Source organism: Lactuca serriola, chromosome 6 (assembly GCF_051521515.1).
Source record: "Lactuca serriola cultivar US96UC23 chromosome 6, Lser_US96UC23_V15, whole genome shotgun sequence".
NCBI lineage: Eukaryota > Viridiplantae > Streptophyta > Magnoliopsida > Asterales > Asteraceae > Lactuca > Lactuca serriola.
Window position 1 is genome coordinate 49,950,688 of NC_136413.1, and position 24,756 is coordinate 49,975,443.

The 24,756-nt window shown below is 32.8% G+C and overlaps 1 protein-coding gene across 1 annotated transcript; it reads right to left on the minus strand.

The window, feature by feature from the left end:
• Positions 1–437: 437 nt before the first annotated feature.
• LOG7 (Putative lysine decarboxylase family protein) lies at positions 438–5,801 on the minus strand. Its single transcript, XM_079005711.1, has 7 exons — positions 5,581–5,801; positions 4,670–4,767; positions 3,271–3,301; positions 2,682–2,781; positions 1,946–2,016; positions 1,544–1,687; positions 438–771 (listed from the first exon to the last, which is right to left on the minus strand). Exons 1-7 carry the CDS (start codon positions 5,689–5,691, stop codon positions 676–678), a joined length of 651 nt encoding a protein of 216 aa, XP_078861837.1. The 5' UTR covers positions 5,692–5,801; the 3' UTR covers positions 438–675.
• Positions 5,802–24,756: the final 18,955 nt, after the last annotated feature.

The following is a 24,756-nucleotide window of genomic DNA, read 5'->3' on the forward strand; positions in this document are numbered from 1 at the left end:
TGTTATATAGGTTGCGTTTGATTGATGTTTCCAACCTCACGCCCATATATTATACGCCTGAGTTGAATCAATATATTTTAACCTGTCAACCCGAACTCAATCCAATTGTCATGCCTAAATATATTAACATATAAAATTTTGTTATTTTTTTTGTTAGTTAAAGATTTAATTTAACAAAAATAAAAATAGATATAAATTATCAAAAATTTATAGCATTTGTACAAAATTTAATACCACATATTAAAGTTTAAAAAGTATTATGATCATATTATATTTTCTAATTTTCTTATATATTTAAATTATTAATATGAACTAATTTGTTTTTCAAGAATACCCCCGTTACAAAAGGGAAATATTAAGATAAAGATTATTATCTTCTTAAGATAGATTTTGTTAATAAGTCGCTAACAAATTCACATAAACAATAACATAAGATATAAAGATAAGCATCAAACTTGCAAAAGGTTAAAACAAAAGTATCATCTCCACATGATATCATATACATTAATATTTTTAGAGTTTTGTAAAGGATATAAATCCGCCAAAATACCAAAAATGCCCCTGGAGATGTTCCATATCATAAGTCTGTATATATATCATTCATATATACCCCAAACTGTATAAACCCCACTACTAATTTCACCCAAAAAAAACTCCACCATCCACCGCCACCACCTACGTCGGAACTCCGGCCTCCGGCACATAATTTAGTCTATCCACCTCATCCCACGTCAACTTTGCTGCAATTTCATCATACTCCGGCACAAATTCCTGAAATCCAGATCTATATATTTAAGTCTCTCGATTTATTTCTTATATAATTATTCATTTCATTCTCTTGATTTTATAACTCCCTATATTTTAATATATCTTCAATTTCTAAATTTCAATACGCATCATCAAATCATTTCCTTAGTTTTCTTAATTTTAACATGCCAGAAAGTTACGTCTTTGCTTTTTCTTATGCATGAAAAAATATCAATCTTTTTTGCCCAAAATATATTATACAACGGTATAAAAGAAAAAAAAATCAGCAAATCATTCTAATTTTCTTGATTATAATACGCATGAAAACGTTATTTTTTTAAATCTTGATTATTGTATGCATGAAAACTATATTGTTTTGGTCCAAAATATATACACTTTTGGTCAAATTTACTTTTAAGCATGTAAAGCCAAAAACCATTTCTCCAATTTTCTTGATTTAAATATGCATGAAAAGGTTACTTCCAGAATTTTCTTGACTTTAGCACCCATGAAAAAAAAAAAAAAAAAAAAAAAAAAACTTTTCCCTCAAAAATAATACTAATTTTCTTGATTTTAATATTGTAACATTCTTTAAACTTTCTTAGAATCACCCTTCAATCAATCATTTATACATAGTACTAATAATAATCAAATAGAATTCTCTCAAAACGGTTTTTTTTATTATCCTAAACATTCTCTTCAAGCTTCTTCGAATATCTATAACCAATTCTTTTTCATTATTAAAAATAACAATAATAATCAAATATGAAAAAATTTAAAATAATTATAAACTAACCTCTAGCTGTCTGACGAGTTGACCGGCGGTAGGGGCTGAGACAATAATCCGGCGGGCTGTTGGTGAGATAAAACCTTCATCAACCGCCTTATCTATGAACGACAGCAATGAGTTATAGTAACCCTCAACATTCAACAAACCAACCTGGACATGATCCACAAAATAAGTTCGATACATTTATTAAATAATATTATTATTAAATAAAAACTCACTCTAATTAAATAAATCGGACCTACAATATATATATATATATAAATATATTCGAGAACCATGTAAAGATGCATTTGACCAATTAAAAAGATGCCCATTTTCTTTTTATTAATTCTTGTAGTGTGAATTAATTAAAAAAATATGATTGAGAAATGAGAAACAAGTGTTGTTGCATAAAGTACAAGCTCTTACGGGTTTGTGATGGATTTTGAGTTGAGCCCATGTGATAACTTCAAGGAGTTCTTCAAGAGTGCCATAGCCACCTGAGATTTTTCACATATATATGTTTTCAAGATTATTAATCTTTTTGAAAGAAATTATAGAATGGGTTTTAATTTTAAAAAAAAAAAAAATTATCCGTTTATTTATATGATTATTGTGAATCTTTGTGAAATGTAAAGTGGTGTGGAAAAGGAATTGTTTAAGATTAGGAATCTTTATGAAATATCGTATGTTTTAAGAAAAGATTTATGTACGGGAATTTATCGGTTTGTTTACATGATTATGAATTATTAAATATAAAGTGGCTTATGTTCCAAGATTACGAATCTTTATGAAATATTAAGTGTTTTAAACAACACAAATGTACAAAAACATATCATAATAAAGATAAGTAACTAAAATGTTGTTCACAAAATACCATTTTAAGAAAGTATTTTTGTGAAAGAAACTTAGAGATGTTTACTCATTGATAACACCTTTTTAATACAATGATGTGTTTTAACATCTCAAATAGTTTTTTATCCATTTGTGACATTAACCTTTGTATAAAAAAAATTATCCATATATGTACAAGATACTGAATACATAAAAAAAATATAAAGTTTATTAAAAAACAAGAAATTATACCTAGGAATTTATCCATTTATGCTCTAGATAACGAATCTTTATAAAAAATAAAATAGTTTAAAAAAAAAAGAAATTAAACCTGGAAGAGCAATAAAGGCGTCAGCTTGACGAGCCATTTCAGCTTTTCTTTCATGCATATCAGCCACTGCTTTCACTTCGCCTACTGTCTCACCAGTTATCTGTTTAATTAATTAAACACAAAAGTTTATAAAAAAAATGTATCGATTTAACAATAGATTTAACAATTTACGAAACTATAATAAAGATTCTAGTTTTTATAAGTCTAACAAAAACCCATCATTTTAATTTTTTAAAGTGACTAAAGTAGTTGAAAACATGATTTGTTTTTACTTATTATAAACGAAATAGAACAAGATCAGTTAGAGTAGAACGAGTAACCAAATTAGAAATAGAAAAGTTGGTTTATTGCTATTTATGGTTCGAAGAAACAAAAATGTTACGAAATTGATGTGAAGTGAAGTTGAGTATATGCAGTTTGTATGATCAAGACATGTCTAATCATAATAAATAAAGAAGCTATATATTAATGGCGACACTTTAATTCCCAAATTCAGACTACTGTACAACTCCCACTGCAAAATGTACAACTCTAGGAATTTCATCAGAAGACGACTTTGATTTGAAAGGTTTCTGAATATAAATTATACCTCTCGTGGCATTAACGTCCTTGGTATAACTCTGCGAAAAACACGATAAAAAAAATATCAGAAAGGTATGTAGAAGTAGAAGGGCAAATATGTAATTTTACTAGGTTTCTTTTTTTTTTCTTTTTTTTTTTTGATCGAAAAGGTATTAAAAAGGTATCTTACTTTCTACAAAAGAAGGCTTTTTTTACATGATATGTTTTACCTTTCTATGAACAAAAGTCCCAGAGTGGACTGACAGTGTGTTTATAGACCAAAAGATGTTTCGTATAAACAGTGTAACGTTCAGAAAAATAAATAAAATTATGGTTTCAATCTTTCACGAAATTAAATATGTCGACTTTTTTAAAACTCTTGATGTTTATGTTCAGTTTCGAACAGAAAAAAGGTAAAAACAAAATGACAAAGGGGTTGATTAAGTACAGATTTCAGAGTTTTTTAAGCATTTGATCCCATGATGTCTGCAACTACTCATTTCTCATCGAGTAATGTGAAAACATGCATGAACATATGTTCTTTATTTGTCTTTTATATAACCTCGAATTTCCATTTCTTTAATATGTTTATTACTTTTATATATATAATTGTTGTATTAGTTTAGTAGTGCTATAGTATAAATCTTTGTAAATACTCGAAAACCATTAGATGTAAAGATGTATTCAAATTAAGGTCACGATCAAGAGAGTGTATATACAAGAAACGTAAAATTAAAGCAACCCATGTACGTTTTTATAAATGTGTAACGTTTTAATAAAATGTGATATAACTTAATATCATATAAATCTTTATAAAAAAAAATGTGCAACTGTTTTACGTCAATAAATGTGATATAACTAAATATCATAGAAATCTTTATTAGAAAAATGTATAACTATTTTACGTCAATAAATATGATATAACTAAATATATACAAGAAACATAAAATTAAAGCAACCCATATAATTTTTTAAGTTTTTATATATGTAAATCTGTATAACAAAAAAAAAAAAAAATCATATACTATTATAAACTAATTCAAAGGTCATGGTCAAGAAAGAAAGTATACATTACGCAAGAAACGTAAAATTAAAACAACCCATGTAAGTTTTTATAAACGTATAACTGTTTTAAGTGTAATAAATGTAATATAACTAAATATCATATAAATCTTTATAGAAAAAATTAATAATAAATAAAAATCATAGATGTATAGACTTATTCAAAGGTCATGAACTCATGATCAAGAAAGAGAGTATATGTACAAAAAACGTAAAATTAAAGCAACCCATGTAAGTTTTTTTACAAATGTATAACTGTTTTGAGTTTAACAAACGTAATATAACTAAATATTATATAAAACTTTATAATTTTTATAAAAATATAGATGTATAGATGCATTTAAAAGGCTAGTGAGAGAGCATACCCTAGAACATGGCGCCCACCATCATGAACTGCCTGAGAAACAAGACCCATCAGACCCACGCTCCCACCTCCATACACTAAATCAATCCTTTTTTCCACCTTCAAATATTTGCATAAAAACCATTTACACGTGTCACACACCCACTTAATTACCATTTTTTTCATAATAAACAAAACTAAAAACATACACTTTGTTCAAGATTCAATTTTTTAATAAGTTGAAGAACAACAAAAACCGATTAATTTTCATCGAACCCCATGAACGAAAAGTGATGATGAACGACTTTGTTTTGTGTGAAAACATGCTTAAGAAATGGACATTATACTAACAAGGCACGTTTGGTTCCCCATTCATAAGCACACCATTTTATTTCTTTATTTATTTTTTTTGTTTTTATAAATAAATTTGTTGTTTTCTTACACCCTTCCACCATAAACTTTCGATCATGCAAGAAGGCTGCTCAACTGACACCCAGGTAACAGCTAGCAGTTTCTCTCTCTACTTTCGTCTCTCTTCTCTCTCTCATGCGAAACATAAACCCTAACTTACATTCTTCGTTTATCACCAAACAAAGGGGATTATTATCTATTATTAACAGTATAAGATCAAAGAACAATGAAATGGGTTATGGGTTATGGGTATAGCTTGTTTTTTGTTTGAAATGGTGAAAAAGATCGAAACTTTTTTGAATAGTAGTAAATCAAGAAACGAAAAAGAAACAATGGGTTCTTGGAAAAAAAGGGTTTTAAATCGTTAGATTGTGAAGAAGATAAGAGAAAAACGAAATGGGTTAGGGTTTATAATGGTGTTATACATGCACAAAGAATCTTGAAAACAATGTAGATTATAAAGAAATGTAGATTATAAATATGAGAAAATGTATAGATTATAGATTATATATATATTTATACCAGTTCTTTTCCAAGCTCAATGGCAGCTTCTTGGTAACTTGGTTTCTTTCCAGAGCTACTACCACAAAAGACGCATATTCTCTTGAATCTTGATCTTGTTTCACCTTCCATATCTTAGTTTCTCTCTCTAGAATCTCAGTTTCTCTCTCTAGAAATGTGGAGAAGATGAAGATGAAGATGAAGATGAAGATGTGCTTCCTGGAAGAAAGGAGGGGGAGAGGTGAGGGGGTTAAAAAAGGAATGAAAATCAATTGTGAATGTTTGTATAATATTTATATTAAAAAAAATGCATTAAAGAAAGAGAAATAAGAAGAGACCCACAACATAACAACAACAATGCTACCCCACCTCTCTCACGTTCTCTTAACCCCGTGGCATAGCCAGTGAGATTTTTTTTGAAATAATGTTTTTTATAAGTTTGATTATTTTGTTAATTAACTAATTAAGTAATGGACTTTAGATTCTTTCCAAATATAATTGGTGTATGTATGTATTCTTTATTATTATAATAAAATTGTGTGATACATACTTTATTATAATATGGGTTTGAACAAACGGATTTAAGATTATAATTAAAGATACATTATGAAATTTATGTGGTTAAAATAAGCATCCTATTGACTTGAATTTGCGCGTATATGTTTCTAAGTGTTTTAGTTTATGCAATACAAGATCGATGCCAAAAGATTTGCATGCGTAAGCGGTCTTTTAGATCATATGAGCTTTTAAAGAGAATTTGCGCGTATATTTTCACTTTTACATAAATGAAAATATTTTAGTGCTTGTGTAAGGTTAATGCTCGGAAATAATCAAATGAACGATGTTTGATTTGCTTTATTAATTGAATCCAAATCAATTTTTTGGAGATTTAGACACTTCTGTGTTAGGAAAACCGAGGACAAGCAACACAATAAACACAAATTCAAGGTATGAGGAAAAAAAACAAAAGAATTTGCATGGTTTATGCGATTAGAAAATGTTATTATGTCCATGAATGGATTAATGAGTTTAATTGATAATATTAGTGTATATTAGCCCACATGTATATTAGTCCATTAGTTGTTAGCCCATTGTTTGTATTATATAGGCCCAATCAAGTATATCTTGTATATGTATTCAATTGTACATATGAATGAAGGCAAGGTATTATTGCACCTAAAATGGTATCTCAACTTTGATAGCTCCTAACCCTATTCCTGCTCTCTTCTGCAGATGATATCTCCTCCGCCGTTGTCCCTCTGTGATGGTCTCTCCATCCCCGTCTTCTTCTATCCTTTCAACTTGTGTCCCTCTGGCTACTCCTTCTTTTTCACCATTGGAGATGCAAACTTTAACCAAAAAAATTAAACGCCACAACATCACGAACATCAAAGCATTTGTTTCATTGATCCTTGACTTGGATTAATTAAACTACAATGTTTTGAGAGTTCTTTTCGAGACAATTACAAAGCTTACGAGGTTGTAAAGTTCGACAACATTGTCACTCTTATCCGTCATCGTGAGCTGCTCCTAAGCTTTCTTCAAGCCCGTTCCATACTTTTCTTGAGGAACAACAAGTTGATCGGATTCATCCTTTTCAAGCTATCCACTCAAATCACTCTTTGGCTTCTCAAGTGGTTCACACCGATCTTAAATGGGTCTCAATCTCAGGCCTGGAGGAACCCTTCTCGTCCATCAAACCGCAGCAACAATAATTGGGACCACTATGTGACAGTCGTTGCAGCCAAAGCGACAACAACAACCCCTATCAAGTGACAACAATAGCAACATCAGGTGTTACCTTGGCAAAGCTTCCCAAATCCTTGGCAGCCCTACGGGTGGCCTCCTCAGTAGCAGCCCCTAACGAGCGATAGTAGTAGCAACTGCAAGTATTGCCTTGGTATTTCCTTTCGGTTCTCTTGTCCTCAACATCCCAAAAAATGGTATGTCTGAACGTATGATTCGCGTAATAAACAACATCATATGTACTCTTCTTTTCCAATCTCATATTCCCCCTCAATGTGGGGTTGAGACTTTACATATGCCCACCCACCTCCTTAATCTCACACCCTTCATTTCTATAGACAACTAAATCCATTACTTCAAACTTTTCAAACAAAAATCATCCTTCCTTCATCTCGGGTCTTTGGGTGCCTATGTTACTCCCACATACTTGGTCCTCATACTATGCTATGTGTTTTCCTCTGTTATCCTTCACATCATTGAAGATAGCATTGCCTTGATCTCACCTCTCGGAAGATTATCATATCGCATCACCTTATCTTTAATGAGGCCTCATTCCCCTTCCACTCTATGTCACCCAACACACCACCCCATATGACTTATTAGACATATTTGACCACATCTCCATTATCTCCCATCACCCCTTGGATACGGTGTCACATCACACGAATCCTCCTTCCGGCCCTCCTATTGACTCCTCTCATCTCGGCTCCTCCAACTTCGAGAGTACGCATTTGTTGGGTTTTAGTTCAAAAATAGTTTCATAAACTAGAAAATTTGGCAATGGGAGACTTTAATTTTTAAAATAACTTAAACATTTTATACCCACCAAGGAGCTCCTTGCAAGTTATAGTAAGATAAAATACCAACCATATAAAGGATGAAGAAATAACAACATTTTTTGTTCTTTGGATCCTCTTGGGGGCTTGGAAGTTGATGAATAATGTGGAATCTTTGAGACACCAACAATGAATCAACTTGATGCTAGTCCAAAAATATTAAACCCTTAAGCTTTAAGTTCATAACTAATATGAAATTAAAAAGGGCATGAAGATGCAAGTAATCTTGAAGAAAAGAAGAACAAAAGGGAGAGAGTAACCTCCTCTAAGGAGGTTACAGTTTTGGGAACCAAGAAGGAAGCCACCAATTCAAGAGTGGAAGCCTCAAATTTATTTTATCTTAAAGTGAAGTCTTTAACCATTAGGTCATTCCACTTTAGACAAGCATGTCCCTAAAGCAATTTGTCCCCCATGCATGCATTATGCTTCATTTCTTTTTATTAAACAAATTGGAAAGCCATTCCTCTTTATCACTAACTCATTTTCGGCCATCATTGAGAAAAAGAGAAAAAGAAGTTTATATTCTGTAAACTCAAAGTTTATTAGATATAAACTTTGTCTTTTGCTAAAAGACAAAAGGCTTACCTAGTCCAGTATGTTGTACATGACTTCTTAATTCATACATTATGAAATAATATGTAATATTACTTGCTAATGAAAATTATTATTTCCATGAAATAAATAATATCCAATTTAATTATAAGAGTCTTATTGAATATTTATTAAAATCAATTTCTAATAAATAATCAATTATATCAAGTTGTTGTTAATATGACCCATTAGTATCATATGTTAATTAGCAATATCACTTTAATATGACTCTTGAGCATATTAGACCTTTCAATCTCCCACTTGCGCAAGATTCATATTAGACTGATACAGACAGTGGTGAACGTCTAGCAACATTTCACTGCCCCCAACAACATATGACTTTGTGCCATTCTATCAACACCCAATTCCCAAAAAAGCTCAAACCTATAATTGGTGTATAAGGTAAGTTTATCAGTTATACCTTTGCTACAGACATCATGTTGAACATGAGATACGGATCGTGATCAATCTCATTAGTTGTTCAAATTTTGGTAAGGCGCCTTATATGTCTAACTCTCAACACATATTAGGAATAAATCTCAGCTTGACTACATAATCCTCTTGCATAGTTTACACCATACCTGAAAATGGATTTTATAACTGCCCAGATAAGGAATAGCATTTGACCATATCAAAGCATGGTACTCCCTACATTTAAGTACCACTATGTATCTCAGGTGTTAAGGATACGAAGATAGTACCTTTTAATCAAGTATCATTCTTGGTAGCGATCCATGAGATGATCTTGATGCGGGTCAGTTCAATACTAGTTCTCTGACAAGTAACTATGAAAATTGGTTACAACCACTTGCCTACTTTCATCTAGTGAGAGTCAATCAATCCAATTCAAATTACTCTTACTTCATAATTGCTCCCACAATTATAACTGACTATGAACTTTTAGAATAATAACATTATTCATGGATTAAACATGTTAATATAGAACATAACAAGTATTAATGTGATGACTATATCCCAATATATCATAACATCATCTAATAGTTATTGCTAAAATCTTCCAATATCCAAATACTAAATGCAAATCAAAATTCCATTTCTAGAATAATAAAGTCTTACAGTTGAAGTGTGATCATTCATACTTAGCTCAAAAGAATGACTTTATCAATGGGCCTAACAAAATTTAATTTATATGAATTATGTGAATACTATCATCTCCATACTTAACTTTACTATAGTTAAATTTATTGGAGAATATGATTGGTGTTCTTTTATGACACAGAGTCTCTTAGCTTGATTAAGTATACTCTCGAAATCACAAAGATGTCTATGTGATCCTTGAATGGCAGAAATCAACATAGTTTTTCAATGATCCCATTCATCCAATCATATTTGAATTCAACTTCTAAAGTAGTGTATTCTTATTTTGTAGTAGATTATGTCATTATGTTTTGCTTGGACCTCATTCCAACAAGACTTACCATTCATTCCATAATGAAGTCAAAATCCAATTATAATTCATAATTATTTATATTTGTTTAGAAATTAACATCTTCTGTAGCTCTTTCCATAAAGATCTTTTCTAAACTGATTTTCTCATATATATTCTCTTAGTTCTTCTAAAGTACTCATATAATGCTCTTTTAGTCATCCAGTGACTTAACCATGTATTAAATTAGTATCTTATGACATGCTTACAACATGATCAAATACCATGTCCTATGTATAATATGGCGTAAATGATGAATTCATTTGCCAAGAAAATAGAATACAAATCATTTCATCTAGTTCAAGCCTATGAGCTATGTACTTTTGAGGCTAGCTCAAAATGGTGCCATATGACAATGCCAAGAATTCTCCAAAAGAATCTTGTGTCTTGACCCTTTTGAAGATATTGCCAATATATTTATAAGGACATGAAACTTTTAACATTCATTTTATCAATATATCCCTTATAAATTTTACATTCCAAGAATGTATCTTCTCCTTCCCAAGTCTTTCATTTTAGAAACACTTTCCAAGTCAAGGTGAAAACGACCTTGCTTAGTCAGAATGTGAGTTCAAATGATTAAGTATGTCTCATTCATACAAGATTAGGAATTTCACTATGCTCCCACTAGTTCTTAGTAAACACACATGTTCTATTCATTTTGATGTAAAATCATACCTTGTGGTTTTACATTAAAGTGATGATTGCAACATTGAGATGTTTGCTTTATATCCACAAGTGGATCTTAAGCTCTACACATTTTATTAGGATTACATGGATTAAGAAAACCTCCAAGCTAATCTATATATATATATATATATATATATATATATATATATATATATATATATATATATATATATATATCTTCCAGTAGATGTCTATTAGAAAAGGTGGTCTTCCTTGAAATCTATTTATTATATCTCATATTAAGAATATGAATTTATAGTAAATAATATCCTTGTTGATTTGATCATAACAACTTGTGAAAAAGGTTTGGTCACAGTTAATGTCATGAGTATGATGAGGACCATAGTCAATGACATGAGTATGAGAAAATCATTATACTACAAGTCTTGCTTTAAATGTGTATGGTTATCCATGCAATTTATTCTTTCTAGAAGAATTATTTACTCCTTCTAGCCTTGCTATAAGTGAAAATTTTAATCAACCCATACTTGATTCTCGTACATGGATTACATCTCATGTTCATGACTCTAATCCATTTATCAGATTCGAGATCTGACATAGCATCTTGGTATTTGATGGATTCTCCAACAACCATCAATAAGAGCTCATATATGAGAGATTCCACATTCCTCAAGTCATAGATGAATTCTACCATTAATGCGAACAATTGTGTTTGTGAATAGCTATTATTCAAGTTTAACAATCCTTGTTAAAACTAGTGTCAACTATTACTACATAAGGTCATGGTTCTTGAGCTGCTTCAAGTTCCATATACTTCCCACTTGCTTTGTCATTAGAAGCTTGTTTTCTACTAACTTGGCTTGCACAAGAATAAGAGAACCTATTTTTGGTGGGTTTGCATATAACAATTTAAGCCACATTTAGAGTATTATATGTACAAATATGTATTTAGTAGATTTTGGGTTTAGAAGCTGTAATCCACCATCGACTTCAAATCCATAAAACATTAAGTAAGATGAGGATGGATCCCTTCCATACTAAATCTTATAATGTGTTTAATCTACTTATTAGTTGGTATTTGTATTCACGATATAATTAATAGCGATTGAAGTACTATCCCAAAAAGATTAAAGGAGGATATTTCTACCGATTATAAGGTAAATCATACCAAGTAAGATTTAATTCATCCTTTATTATCATTAAGGCCTTAGATGGTTCTCACCAGTTTGTATCTCAACTTTTGAAACCTTCAACAAAGATTTTACAATTATGCTTTACCACATAAAATATAACTAAACTACTATAGTTTTTAATAAAGTTGATTTGGTATCTTGTGCTTGATCTCAGTCATCATTAGAAAGAAAGTCATACACCAAAGTGTATAGTTCCTTAATTATTTTCTCTACACCTTAGTGAAAATATTATTAGGAATCCTTTATATATATATATATATATATATATATATATATATATATATATATATATAAGGTTCACATATGTCAAATAAACTACATTATTTGCCTTCAAAGATCCCTTTCTTGAAGTTAGAATATGTGAATGTCATTTATATATAATAAAGATAAAAATGTCAAATATGAGTTTGATTTAAAACAAGTTTAAGTCAAAAGTGCTTGTATATAGAACTTGATTTTATAAAATGTTGATATTTAGTTTATAATTCTATTAAGAGATTTAGTCCTATAAATAGAAGTTAATCATTTCAGCATATGATTATTATCATTATGAAAAACGATTGAGTAAATTATCAAACATTTGAATTAAATAACTGAGACATAAATTTAGGCATGCTAAATTAAAACATACATTATTCCAAAACAAATATTGTTTTACATTACAAGTAATTTATGCTCTTAGCATAAATAATAAACTAAACTCCAAGATTGTAGTTCTAAGTTGATTGTGCTTAGCTGGTACTCTTCAGTAAATATCTGCAAGGCATTTACAAATATTAGATTAACATTTAAGTACCAAGTACCCAAGTGTTACATGAAAAGTATGAGATCTATCTAATAGATACAAGAAGTACTAGTCTCATCCAGATTTTCTTTCCACATAAGAGGAGTAAATCCTCTTCCAGTGTCCAGTTTCTTCACAAAAGAAACAAAATCCATATATGTGGGCTTTGGTAGATTTCTCGGGCTTAAAGGTGTTCGGTCCATAAAACACAGGCCTCCTAGATCACACAAGGTGATTCTTTTAGCCTTACATTATTCCAAAGTTTAAACTAGCTTTAAATAAAACATCATTGTATTTATTCGGATATTGCATGACATGTTATATCATCAAATATATGTTTAAATCATGGTTGCAGAAATCGGGATTAATCGGCGATTAATCGCTTGGCGTTCTGCAACTGTCGAGGATTAGGACATTAATCAGAAATTTAGGATTAATCTGGTTTGGCGGGATTAATCAGTCAACAAAAGTAAAAAAAAAAAAAAGTCAAAAAAAATTCAAAAAAGGTAAAAAAAAAAATTCAAAAAACCAACTTTTTTTTAACTCCGGAGTTTTCAAAATTTCAAATATTATAGCAAAATGTTCATATTTTCGTATTTCCAAATTTCCAAATTACAATTTTCTTATTTTCTAATTTTGAAGTACTTGTTTTTCTTAAGATATATTAATATTAATTAATTTTAATATTTTATTAATAATTTATAGTCCTCGATTAATCCCCGCCAAGACCGATTAATCCCTTAACACCAATCGACTGTCGAGCTACCGCCGAGCGATTTTTACAACCTTGGTTTAAATTATCCAAGACTTCCTAGAAGTCATGAATAACTATTCCTAGCTTGATGTTAGAAGCATCTTTAGCATCACAATGATGCCTTTAATAGGTATCATTTTCAGGTTTATTGCTCAAAGCAAATAGTTTAGGACTAGGACCTTTAGTGTATACAATTTCAAATCTCTTACGAGATTATCTCTTAAGATATGAACTCATTCATTAAAGTTGTATATTTTGGATGTTGTTGTTTCATTAAGTCATTAAAGAAAATGACAATTCATGATCATGAGAATGGATTATTTAACTACAAAAATTTTAATAAAATTCATTTAGTATTTTCAATATTTAATCTTTAATAATTAATATCCTTTTAGTTTCCAAAAACATTATGAAATATCCCAAAAATACGGTCCAAAAATTTTGTTTTAAATTCATTTAAGAAAACCATAATTCATATAACATCACAACAAAGATCATAATTCATGTATCTCAAATCACTATAACAAAATATTGTATAAAAATCATTTATAAAATTATCAGAGTAAATCATCCCAGGCTAAAAGTTGTGGTGTGTGTCACGCAGTCATCCCGAGCTCTTCCCCTGGCTAGTGAAAGTACCTGAAACCAAAACTGAAAACTATAAGCATGAAGCTTAGTGAGTCTCCCCAAGCTACCACAAAACATGCACATAAGCACATATCAACATACATTGGGCCTAGCCCACTACATCGGGCCCCGCTTGGCATCGGATGAATCCAACATCAGACCCTGCATGGCATCGAGCCCCGCTCGGTATACAGATCTGTTTCTATTAGGCCCCGCCTATCTCCGAGCCCCGCCCACTATACGCTTACAAACATTAACATATAATCATGCTAGTACATAACAGTCAAACACAACATTATAACTGCTAGTGTCAAGGCCCCACTTATCTTAGGCACCGCCCCTACTCTGCTAATAATGAGATATGAACCCCGTACATACTCAGCTAGTGATGAGATACAGGACCCCACCCACATTCATCTCCCTACCAGGTGCATACAAGTATCATAAAGACAACAAGTATAACTAATCATGCATTCCTTCCTCGAGTATCGCCCGACATCGAACTGTAGTTCGGAAACATACATATAAACTTTCCTTGGGCCTCGCCCGACATCGGAACGGAATCCGGAGTCATATAAGCTACATCGGGACATCACGACTCAACTCGTCGAGTTCCCTTATGGACTCGACGAGTCCATAGTTTTTTTGAGCCATCTTAACAGATTAAGCCTCTACTCTTCATATCAAAGTTCCATATTCCTTCTACTTACTGGAAATGCCCTTTCAAGGGTAAAGTTTCTAACTTTACTCGCTACTAGTCCTTCTTAATGGGTTTAGCTAAAACCCTAGTTCTTTAGGACATAGATCTTTGTCCAAAATCCAAAATACTTCAAACCCAAGCATGAAAACTGGGATTTGGGTCCTAAACACCAAGTGAACACGTAAAGACTTAGGCTTTCCTTCCATACTTGGCCTTTTGGGGCTTAAAAGGCCATTACAAGACTTTAAAGTTTGCATGGGGCTCCCATGGCCATAAAGGTTGCATCTTTATGGCATGAAACCCCTTCAAGACCCCAGATCTGAACGGTAAGTCACTTGGGACGTCCATTACCCAAGGACTAAGCTTCTTGGACCAAAACCCTCATAAAGTGAAAATAGAGAGATCTAATAAACTAATATACAAGTTAGAGATTTGATTACCATAAACGGATGAGGATGGGATTTTGCTTCTGGATCTACAATCTTCTCTTGTAATCCTCTAGATTCTTCTACTTCTACAAGCTTCAAATCACACAAGGTTCACTCAAAAATGGCTCACAAGCATTAGGGTTTCGTGGATTAGGGTTTGGACAATGGAGGCTGGAAATGAGGCCATAAGGTGGGGATTAAGATGCTCAAATAGGGTGCAAAACCCGAAATCTTGGGTTTCCTAAACCCAGACCAACTCGTCGAGTTGGTTTCTCAACTCGCGTCCTAAACACTTATTTCTACTCGTCGAGTTGTCCCCCCTAAGATTCGACGAGTTGACCTTCAATTTGCATAATATCTTTCCTTAATTAGCCTTCTGGTTTCTGAGTGTTACAATTCTGCCTCACTTAAACTGGACTTCGTCCTCGAGTTCCGCTACAGTCACCCACCCCACAAACATCTCACGCGACACACACAGAGCTCTTCTCCTACCCGTCCTGGACCGTTGTTGTTTCCTACCACCACTGACACTCTCCATCCTAGAAGTACTACTATCGTCCAGCGCAATCAATGGCCTTCCTAAGGCAACTGAACCCAACCATCGAAACCTTCCAAACTAGATGAAAGATATGTTGGATTAATGTCTAAGTCCATAACTATAATTGGTAAGACTTGACCCGACCCGACATGGTCCATTTGGGTTGCATAGCATCAGGACAATTGGATAGACAAGACGAGGAAAAAGGATACTAGTGATTTTATATTAATATATTATAAGTTCTAATATATTAATATATAATCATATTATTTAATTATTATTGATCAAGAATTAATTTATAATTAATTAAGTGATCAAAAGGAACTAATTAAATATGGACTCTTAGATATATATGTGTGATGGGCCAAGTTCATTTAAGTTGGGCTAAGCTTTTATGGATAGTCCATGGAGTGTTTAACCCATGGATCATAAGAAATGAAAGGTCATGGGTATTAGGGTTTAACCCTAATCTCCACACTATATAAAGAGGTCCTTGGTTGGTGAAATTAGCACTAGTGTGGGTACACTAAGAGGGCTAGCCGATTTCACTAAAGAGAATCAAAGTATCCTTATTCTCAAGGTTATTCCAAGATTTCATGGTGTTGTGTGAACCATTTGAGGTGTCACACTTGGGGCACTAGGCACTCAAGCTTCATTAAGACAAGCTACATCAACAAAGGTATATATTCTATCCATTTGATTACCCAAGTATCAATTATTGTATGCTAGATTGGGTAATACCTTGGAAAGTTCATAATTGCATGTATAATAGAGAAACCATAGATCCAAGGTATTTAGGGTTGCATGGACACTTAGGAGTGTTAGAATGATCAAAACCCAACAGTGGTATCAGAGCCTAGGCTTGCTTTCTTGTTATACTTGCAAAATTGGCTTAAAAATCGAATTTTGGTGCTGTCAGCACAGGAGACTCGCCGAGTCCACTGATGGACTCGCCGATTCCAAGCCTAAAATCATCCAACTCGCCGAGTTGGTTCATGCACTCGACGAGTTGGACCCCCAGACAGCATATATTCGACTGTTTTGGCTGGAATTGGACTAGGACCATTACCCTAAGATGTTTTTGGACTTATAAACTTGTTTTAGATGTGGCAATGTTCATGCTAATCCAGTTTCAAAGATAATTGTCAATAGATTCATGTTTTGTATTAGTTTAAATGTTATGCTAATTACATGAAAAAGTTTGATGTGAATTATCTTTGTTCATATGAGTTGCTTAGATTAATAGATAAGTTAATTGATTATGCGTTTTCAATCCATTTTAATCTAAGAGATGATTCTAAAATGTGTTTCTTAAAACTCATAAAAGTTGGCAAAGGTTACAAAAATGAAGAGTCTTGTCCTCATTAAATGGTTTTATGACTACATAACTTGTCCTCAAGTTATGGAGGTTCAATATTCACTTCATTAAATCATTAAAATGTGTAACCTTGATTAGTTCCATAAGTTACAAAAGAAGAAAAGTTACATTCTTTAATAGTTTAAAGTCTTCCATAACTTGTCCTCAAGTTATGGAACTTGAAGAGTTTATAATTAAAACTACTTTAAACTCATAAGTTATGGAATTAATTAGTTTTGAATTGTTTCAAAATTTGCCCTCAAGTTTTGGAATTTGAAAAGTTTTCACTTATGAATACTTTAATTCCAAATTAGCCCTTAGAATTTTAAAAGTTAAAATTCAACCCTTATACTTTATAATATTATAAGTTAATAATATTTATATATATGTATAAGAGTAAAGTCAGTCTTACCGTTAGTAGGCCTCATTCACGAAGCTGGTCTATAAGGGGGTATATGGTTAGTGCCTATAAAATGACAGTTTAATGGGTGTCCATTCTCACCCACCGCTTCCTTGACCGGTGGAGGGTCGTTAGCCGAACGGGTAGGACAAGGACTAGAATTCTCCCTTCATTAAAAGTATTAATGATAAATACTAAGTAACTAAACTCTTATGAATACCCAATCTTAGTTACTTAGGAAAATGTGAATAAAGTGCTAATCCATGAAATTACACTTTTCACTTTGTTTAAGTCGTTAATGGAGCGTGTGTGTTTAACCGGCACACTAACCTAGACTTAACAAGGTAGGCAAAAGGTAACTTAATATTTATCATAGTATTGGTGGAGCGTGTGTGGTTAACCGGCACATCGATTAAGGGGTAAATATTAAGGGTATCAAGTATATTTGCATGGTTACTTCACACCTTGTTTTGTGATCCTCGGCATCCCAGTCACAAAACCTGAAGGGCGCACTCAAGATTGAAACATGCCATTGAAAAGTTCAATGAATCTCAAAAGAATCTAGGAGTTTCAAAACCAATTAAAACCTAATAATACATTTTGTTTATCTTGGTGAAAATTGGTGAATCGTCATTCACCTACCTTCAAAATATTTTATAGCTTGGATTACGGCATCCCTCTTCCAAGTTATAAAATAGTTTTTTGGGTCCTAGCCTTAATATTTCATATCGGGTGTTATATTAAGGACTTTAGATCAACTATCTTGAATATCTCCCAAAAGATGTCTAGTTCAGACATCTATGATCCTCCCAAATCTCTTGGAACTACACTTCCTCCACCTCCTCCAATTATTCTCCCTATCCCACAAGTTCAAGGTCACTCAATCCCTATTGGAAAGGCAAGGTGTAGGTGTGCTCACATCTTGGAGATGAAGTCACATATTGACAAGCCGGGAGAGTTAGGTGTCAAAGTCTTGAGAAAGTTGGTGGTTCAATCACTTTCTAAGTCACATAGTGAGTTCCTTTGGGACTCCTATGAAACAGACTATGACAAGACCCTTAATGATCTTATATATTTGTTTGGTGCTACCGAATCAGCAATGATTTGGAAGGCTAGTAAAGCAAATTTGATTAGAAGATTGACTTCCCAAAACTTTATGGACATTGACAATGGTGACACTGGAAATGTAGAAAAAAGCATTCTCTTCCCAATGGAAAGGGATCGGCCATAGTCAACTCGGTTGACCAAATGGTAAAGAGAAAGGCTAAGTTTTTTATAGTCCCATGTACCATTACCAAAGCGTCCATATGTTAAATTGCCAAAGGAAGGGGCATTGATTGCAAAGCTGCCAAATTTATGTAAGGATGTTAAAGTCAATAAGTTTGACTCTACTTCAGGTAAAGTCCATTGTCTAACTATGTTAAGCTCCTATTTGGAGATTCTATTCCATAATGTGACTAGGTCACCTGGTGATGTTATAAGAATCAAAGAAAGAGAGAAAGTTTAACGGAAGCATATGTTGATTCTGATCGCAAGATAGATTTCGATCACATCATAATTTTGAGTTGTTACTTAGGAGTTATGACACATTGCTTAAGAATAGATAACAACAAGGTTTTCATTTGCACTGTAAGGATAAGTTTTTCCGCAAAGTTTTAAACTAAAAGGAAAATATTTGATTTTATTTATTTTAAGGATCCTTACAATGGAATTTGTGAAAAAGTGTTGCTTATATGATTCCATTGATAGCAATATTGGAAAATGGATTTGATTTTTTCGTTTGTGGTAGTGTCTAAATTTACCAAATAAGGAAATATTCTCATCACCCAAGGTTTCAGTTGGATAGAAACTTGGAAATCATGCAAGTTGTATAGTATGATGAATGAGAACTTTCAGCTTTTGAAAATTATGACTAGTTCCTTGTTCACATGTATATGTGAATCAAGTGAAGGACTAAGAGATCGAGTACACATTCTTGTGCACTGATCAAGTCCACCACAAAAGATCTATAAGACAATTCGTCATGATTTACTAAATTTTAGTAAATATGGTTACACTTACAAGTTTAAGTGTAATTCTGATACATTGGAAAATTTTCGATGTATGACAGAACGAATGAGAAGAATCAAATTAGGCAGAAGGATAAAAGTTTCTCAAATTTGAAAAGATGGGAGAGTACTTTAGTATCATGTTATATGATCATCTTAATGATTAAGAGACCTTATCACAATTCATCCTCTAAGTACATTCTGATAGCTAAGAAGAGGAGCTATGAATTGTTGAAGTGGTCAAATCAAGAAGATGAGTCATGCTTTATTCCAAAACAAGTCTTAGAGTCATACTCCAAGACTGTAAGTTGAGTGACATATCTTAAAGAAAGGTTTAAAACACTTGTCAAATGTAAGAGTAAAAGTATCCTACTCTTGTACATTTGAAATTGGTAAGTTGTGATGTTTTAGATAAAACAAAGACCAACTAAGGCCAATTGTGTAAAGTGTTTGTCTTGATAAAGAATCCAAACTATCTCTTGAATATTTGACAAGTGAGTCTTATGTGTCAAGAGGATAGTGGGAGTCTTAAAGATCCTGAAAGGATAATCAGGAATAAAAACCTGTAAGTTTATCGCTAGCACACAACGTGAGGTTTATAACATATCGTGTTGACATATTTCTATTTATGTGCCCATTCCAGTTAAAGTTGACTTTGCATATGAGTTCTTAGAGTTCTCAATTGGTTGCATAACAACTTGGAAGCAATGGCAGGCCCTTGTGCTACCAGGTGGCAAGAAGTTAAGATTGCACAAGTTTAATCCAGAAGAGTTTGGATTTGTCACTAACCTTGTCTTGTGATTATGGTTTTGACAATTCACATGGATAAGAACACATACACCATTAAATCTAAGTGTCATATGGTTTCTGTCCGATTCATGAAAATGATGGTGAGGAAACACTTTCACTAAGTCGATTTTAACTAGATAGCAATTGTGATATTTGCATTCTCAAAGTCGTTAGTAGAGCGTGTGTGGTTAATCGGCACACTAACATGGACTTGTGAGAAGTGGCAAAGGTCTAAACAATTGAGACTATGATTACGGCATCCTTTTTCATAGTTCTTAAATTGTTTAGACACACTTATGAGCTATCTAAGATAAGGTGTATGATATTGATAAAGTTTTATCAAAGCAATCTAGTATCAGAAATCTGAACTTTGGTAAGAAAGTCAATAAAGTATTGTTTTTCTAGAAGTCTAACTGATTTCTGAGTACATGTTAAAGCTAGTGGGAGCATAAGTGTTATGCTAATAATCATCATGTTAGTGGGAGCATGATAATTATGATAAGTATTGCAAGTTAGCAATGTTAATTATAGAAAACAAAAGTTTCAATTCGTGAGGCTGCAAGGGTTGAAAAAGTTGTTTTGCTATAATTAAGGGAGATGAAATTATACTTCATTTCAATTCTAAAAGCTTAGATTGAGATTTTAATCAAACTTAGTCAAGAATATATGTGAATTTCATGTTGGAATGGCTCAACATAAGGAAATTCTATATATGGGTTCATTATTTGTGTTCTAAAATTCGATTATGATTACGACATCCTTTTTCATAATCTGAATTTTGATAACTTGGCAAATAGAAATGGAAATATTATAGCAAAAGACCGGTTTAGTCTTTATGTGAGGCATCATGAATCGTGTCCTATATGCTTCGGATATAGGATCGATTACATGTGCTATATTCATCATTTCTAAAATTTCCCAAATGCATGGGGCATTAAGAAGGGAAAAGGTCTAAAATTGGATATGACTAAAAGGATTAAGCAATTGTTGAGGACAATCTAAGGTTTACCAAAGATTGGTTGCTCAGGGACAGTTGGAAGTATAGTGTTAATTATTGGAAGGACCATATTGACATATTCTGAAAAGAGGCAACTCTTGTTCGGAAGTGATAGTCAAAAGGGGAATATGGAAATGATCCCATAGGTGGAAGTTGTTCAATAAATCTGTGTAAGATTAGGAAACTTAATGCTAGAAGGATGTTTCCAAGGAGTTGATCTCCTTTGGAATGCTCTGTAATGTTTGTTGTCAAGTCTTTGTGACTTTGTGCATAATCGTTACAAGAGAATCAGTGCATATAAGTTTAGAATCTAACAGATTTCGGTAAATGGTATGAATTTGGAATTCCTGCATTTGCCATAAGAATTCAGGACTGTGAAATTAGAATCATTGAAATTCTGATCAATTGATTTATTTCACAAAGTAAGGATCATAGACAAACATAGAGTGCATACTTGGTGTATGGCAAAGCTATTGCTTAGAAAACATAGTGTATATGCTTGGGGCATGGGGCAACTATTGTTTTAATTCAAGTATAAAGTTGATAGTTTGAAACAGTATGCAATGAATGATGTGTAATCAATATGGTGATAAATAAAAAGGTGTTTTATTTATATTCATAAGTTCTGAGACCATATTGGATTCGATTATTCTTGTGTTTCACTTTGCATGTTTTGACTTCCAGAATAACTAGGTCGTTTTTTTTAATGACTAAGTTATTCAAACTATCCACAGTCGGTCATATGTTGGAAGTAGATATGAATCAAGACTGTCATGGGTTAGGCTTGTAGAGGTCTAAGATGTTGGACAAGGTGATGCTACAACACTCATGAGTGCTCATAAGTTCTGAGTATTGGATTAAACCCATGCCCATTGGAATCACTTCATGGATTTTATCACGAGTGATCATGAGACGATAATATCTTATATTCTTCAAACATAGAGAGATGAGATGTTACTATGAGTTGGTTGTACATTGATTGCACGAAAGCGCATTTGTAACTCGATGTTATAAAACGTGCCTTTGTGTATGATTCAACAAGTAGTAGAACAAGCCATATGAGTCGAAGTTTATCCATTCCTTTTACCTTCGGGATAAAAGAGATATTTTTGGGCCCCTCGATGATTTAATGATTATACATGTGAGTGCTTGGCCAAGCCAGGACTGATTTGATCTGTTCAATCAGTCAGTCGTCATGGATCGGAAATCGGGAAACAACGGATGGACAGAGAGAATGATTTATAATCCATGTCTTAGTCCATATGATATCTAGAATGGAGGAATATATGATCACTTATCTAATGGACACGTCATTGACAAAGGTCAGAGATCATCGACAAGGCCAGAGTTCGACGGAAGCTTTTGAGAGCTACGATTGCCAATCGGTTCTTGAAGTCATACGCAATAATAGTTTTAGACTTATCCAAGTGGGAGACTGTTGGATTAATGTCTAAGTCCATAACTATAATTGGTAAGACTTGACCCGACCCGGCATGGTCCATTTGGGTTGCATGGCATCGGACAATTGGATAGACAAGATGAGGAAAAAGGATACTAGTGATTTTATATTAATGTATTATAAGTTCTAATATATTAATATATAATCATATTATTTAATTAGTATTGATCAAGAATTAATTTATAATTAATTAAGTGATCAAAAGGAACTAATTAAATATGGACTCTTAGATATAGATGTGTGATGGGCTAGGTAAGCTTTCATGGATAGTCCATGGAGTGTTTAACCAATGGATCATAAGAAATGAAAGGTCATGGGTATTAGGGTTTAACCCTAATCTCCACACTATATAAAGAGGTCCTTGGTTGGTGAAATTGGCTCTAGTGTGGGTACACTAAGAGGGCTAGCCGATTTCACTAGAGAGAATCAAAGTATCCTTATTCTCAAGGTTATTCCAAGAGTTCAAGGTGTTGTGTGAACCATTTGAGGTGTCACACTTGGGGCACTAGGCACTCTAGCTTCATGAAGACAAGCTACATCAACAAAGGTATGTATTCTATCCATTTGATTACCCAAGTATCAATTATTGTATGCTAGATAGGGTAATACCTTGGAAAGTTCATAATTGCATGTATAATAGAGAAAACATAGATCCAAGGTATTTAGGGTTGCATGTACACTTAGGAGTGTTAGAATGGTCAAACCCCAACAAGATCATCCTTACTGTCATATGTAGATCTACTTCCGTCTTTCCGAGATCTGAAATCTATAGTGGCCTATATCCCTGACAGACCGCCTATGTTCCAAAAACTACCATGCCAAAACCTCATCAAATAACTTGTTCAACCATAAAACTTCTCACCCTGATTATCTCGATGCTACCATCAGAAAACACAATCCATGTCCATAACTATCTATAGAATATTTATACTTGACAGGAGGCTCAAATAATCCTTCGAGTAGGGGATCCATCCCTGAAACGGTTAGATTCATACGAGAGCTGCGCAACAAAGTCAAATCAATTACTCTAAGATTATCCAGTCCAACTATAAGTGTCTTCGCTCTTCTGATCCGCAAGCCACCCTACACACAAAACCTCATAATCACTACTTCTACCCGCACATCATGCTGCCTCTTCTCTAACTTCCAAAGGAATTGGGACCTCCCTGGTCCAAACTAATTTGTCCACTAATTGGAATACTGGATTCCACCCGGTTACTGCACCTATGATCACCCTCTCATTCGCTCCCAACGACTTCTGAAGAAAACTTCGGCTGTTGAAACTGTTCTATCCACCTTGTTGGATTAGTGTCTAAGTCCATAACTATTTTGGTATGTACTTGACCCGATGGTGCATGGTCCTTTTGGGTTGCCTTCACCAAAGCAACTTGATAGGATGAATTATGGAGAGAAAGGATTAAATATGATTTATTAATATATTATGAGAATAATATATTAAAGGAGAAATCATATTGTTTGATTAATATTAGTCAAAAATTAATTGGTAATTAGTTTTGTGACTAAAAGAGATTAATTAAACTTAAGGGATTGGAATTGTAATTATAAGATAATTGCAATTGGGCCATGGATTGCCTTGGATTAAGGAGTGGACGAATTCTATGGGGAAGTCAAAAAGAAATCATCCAAGGCCTTAAGGAAAGGGATCCATGGGTTGCTTAGGGCTTAAGCATCCAAATTAGGGTTTCCTTGTTAGATATCCCTAATAGCCTCCTATATATATATATATATATATATATATATATATATATATATATATATATAGATCCCTTATGATCCAAAAACGTGGCTAAGCATCCTTCTAGGGTTTCACACGTTTTAGGGCAGCCTCCAT

Bases quoted from the DNA above. Each gene is read 5' to 3' on its own strand.
- LOG7 (XM_079005711.1), bottom strand. From the start codon at position 5,691: ATGGAAGGTGAAACAAGATCAAGATTCAAGAGAATATGCGTCTTTTGT. The intron at 3,302-4,669 runs GTATGCTCTCTC...TGTTTTTCGCAG, and splicing joins GGTGGGCGCCATGTTCTAGG to AGTTATACCAAGGACGTTAA. The intron at 2,017-2,681 runs GTTTAATTTCTT...GAAAAATCTCAG, and splicing joins CGCCTTTATTGCTCTTCCAG to GTGGCTATGGCACTCTTGAA.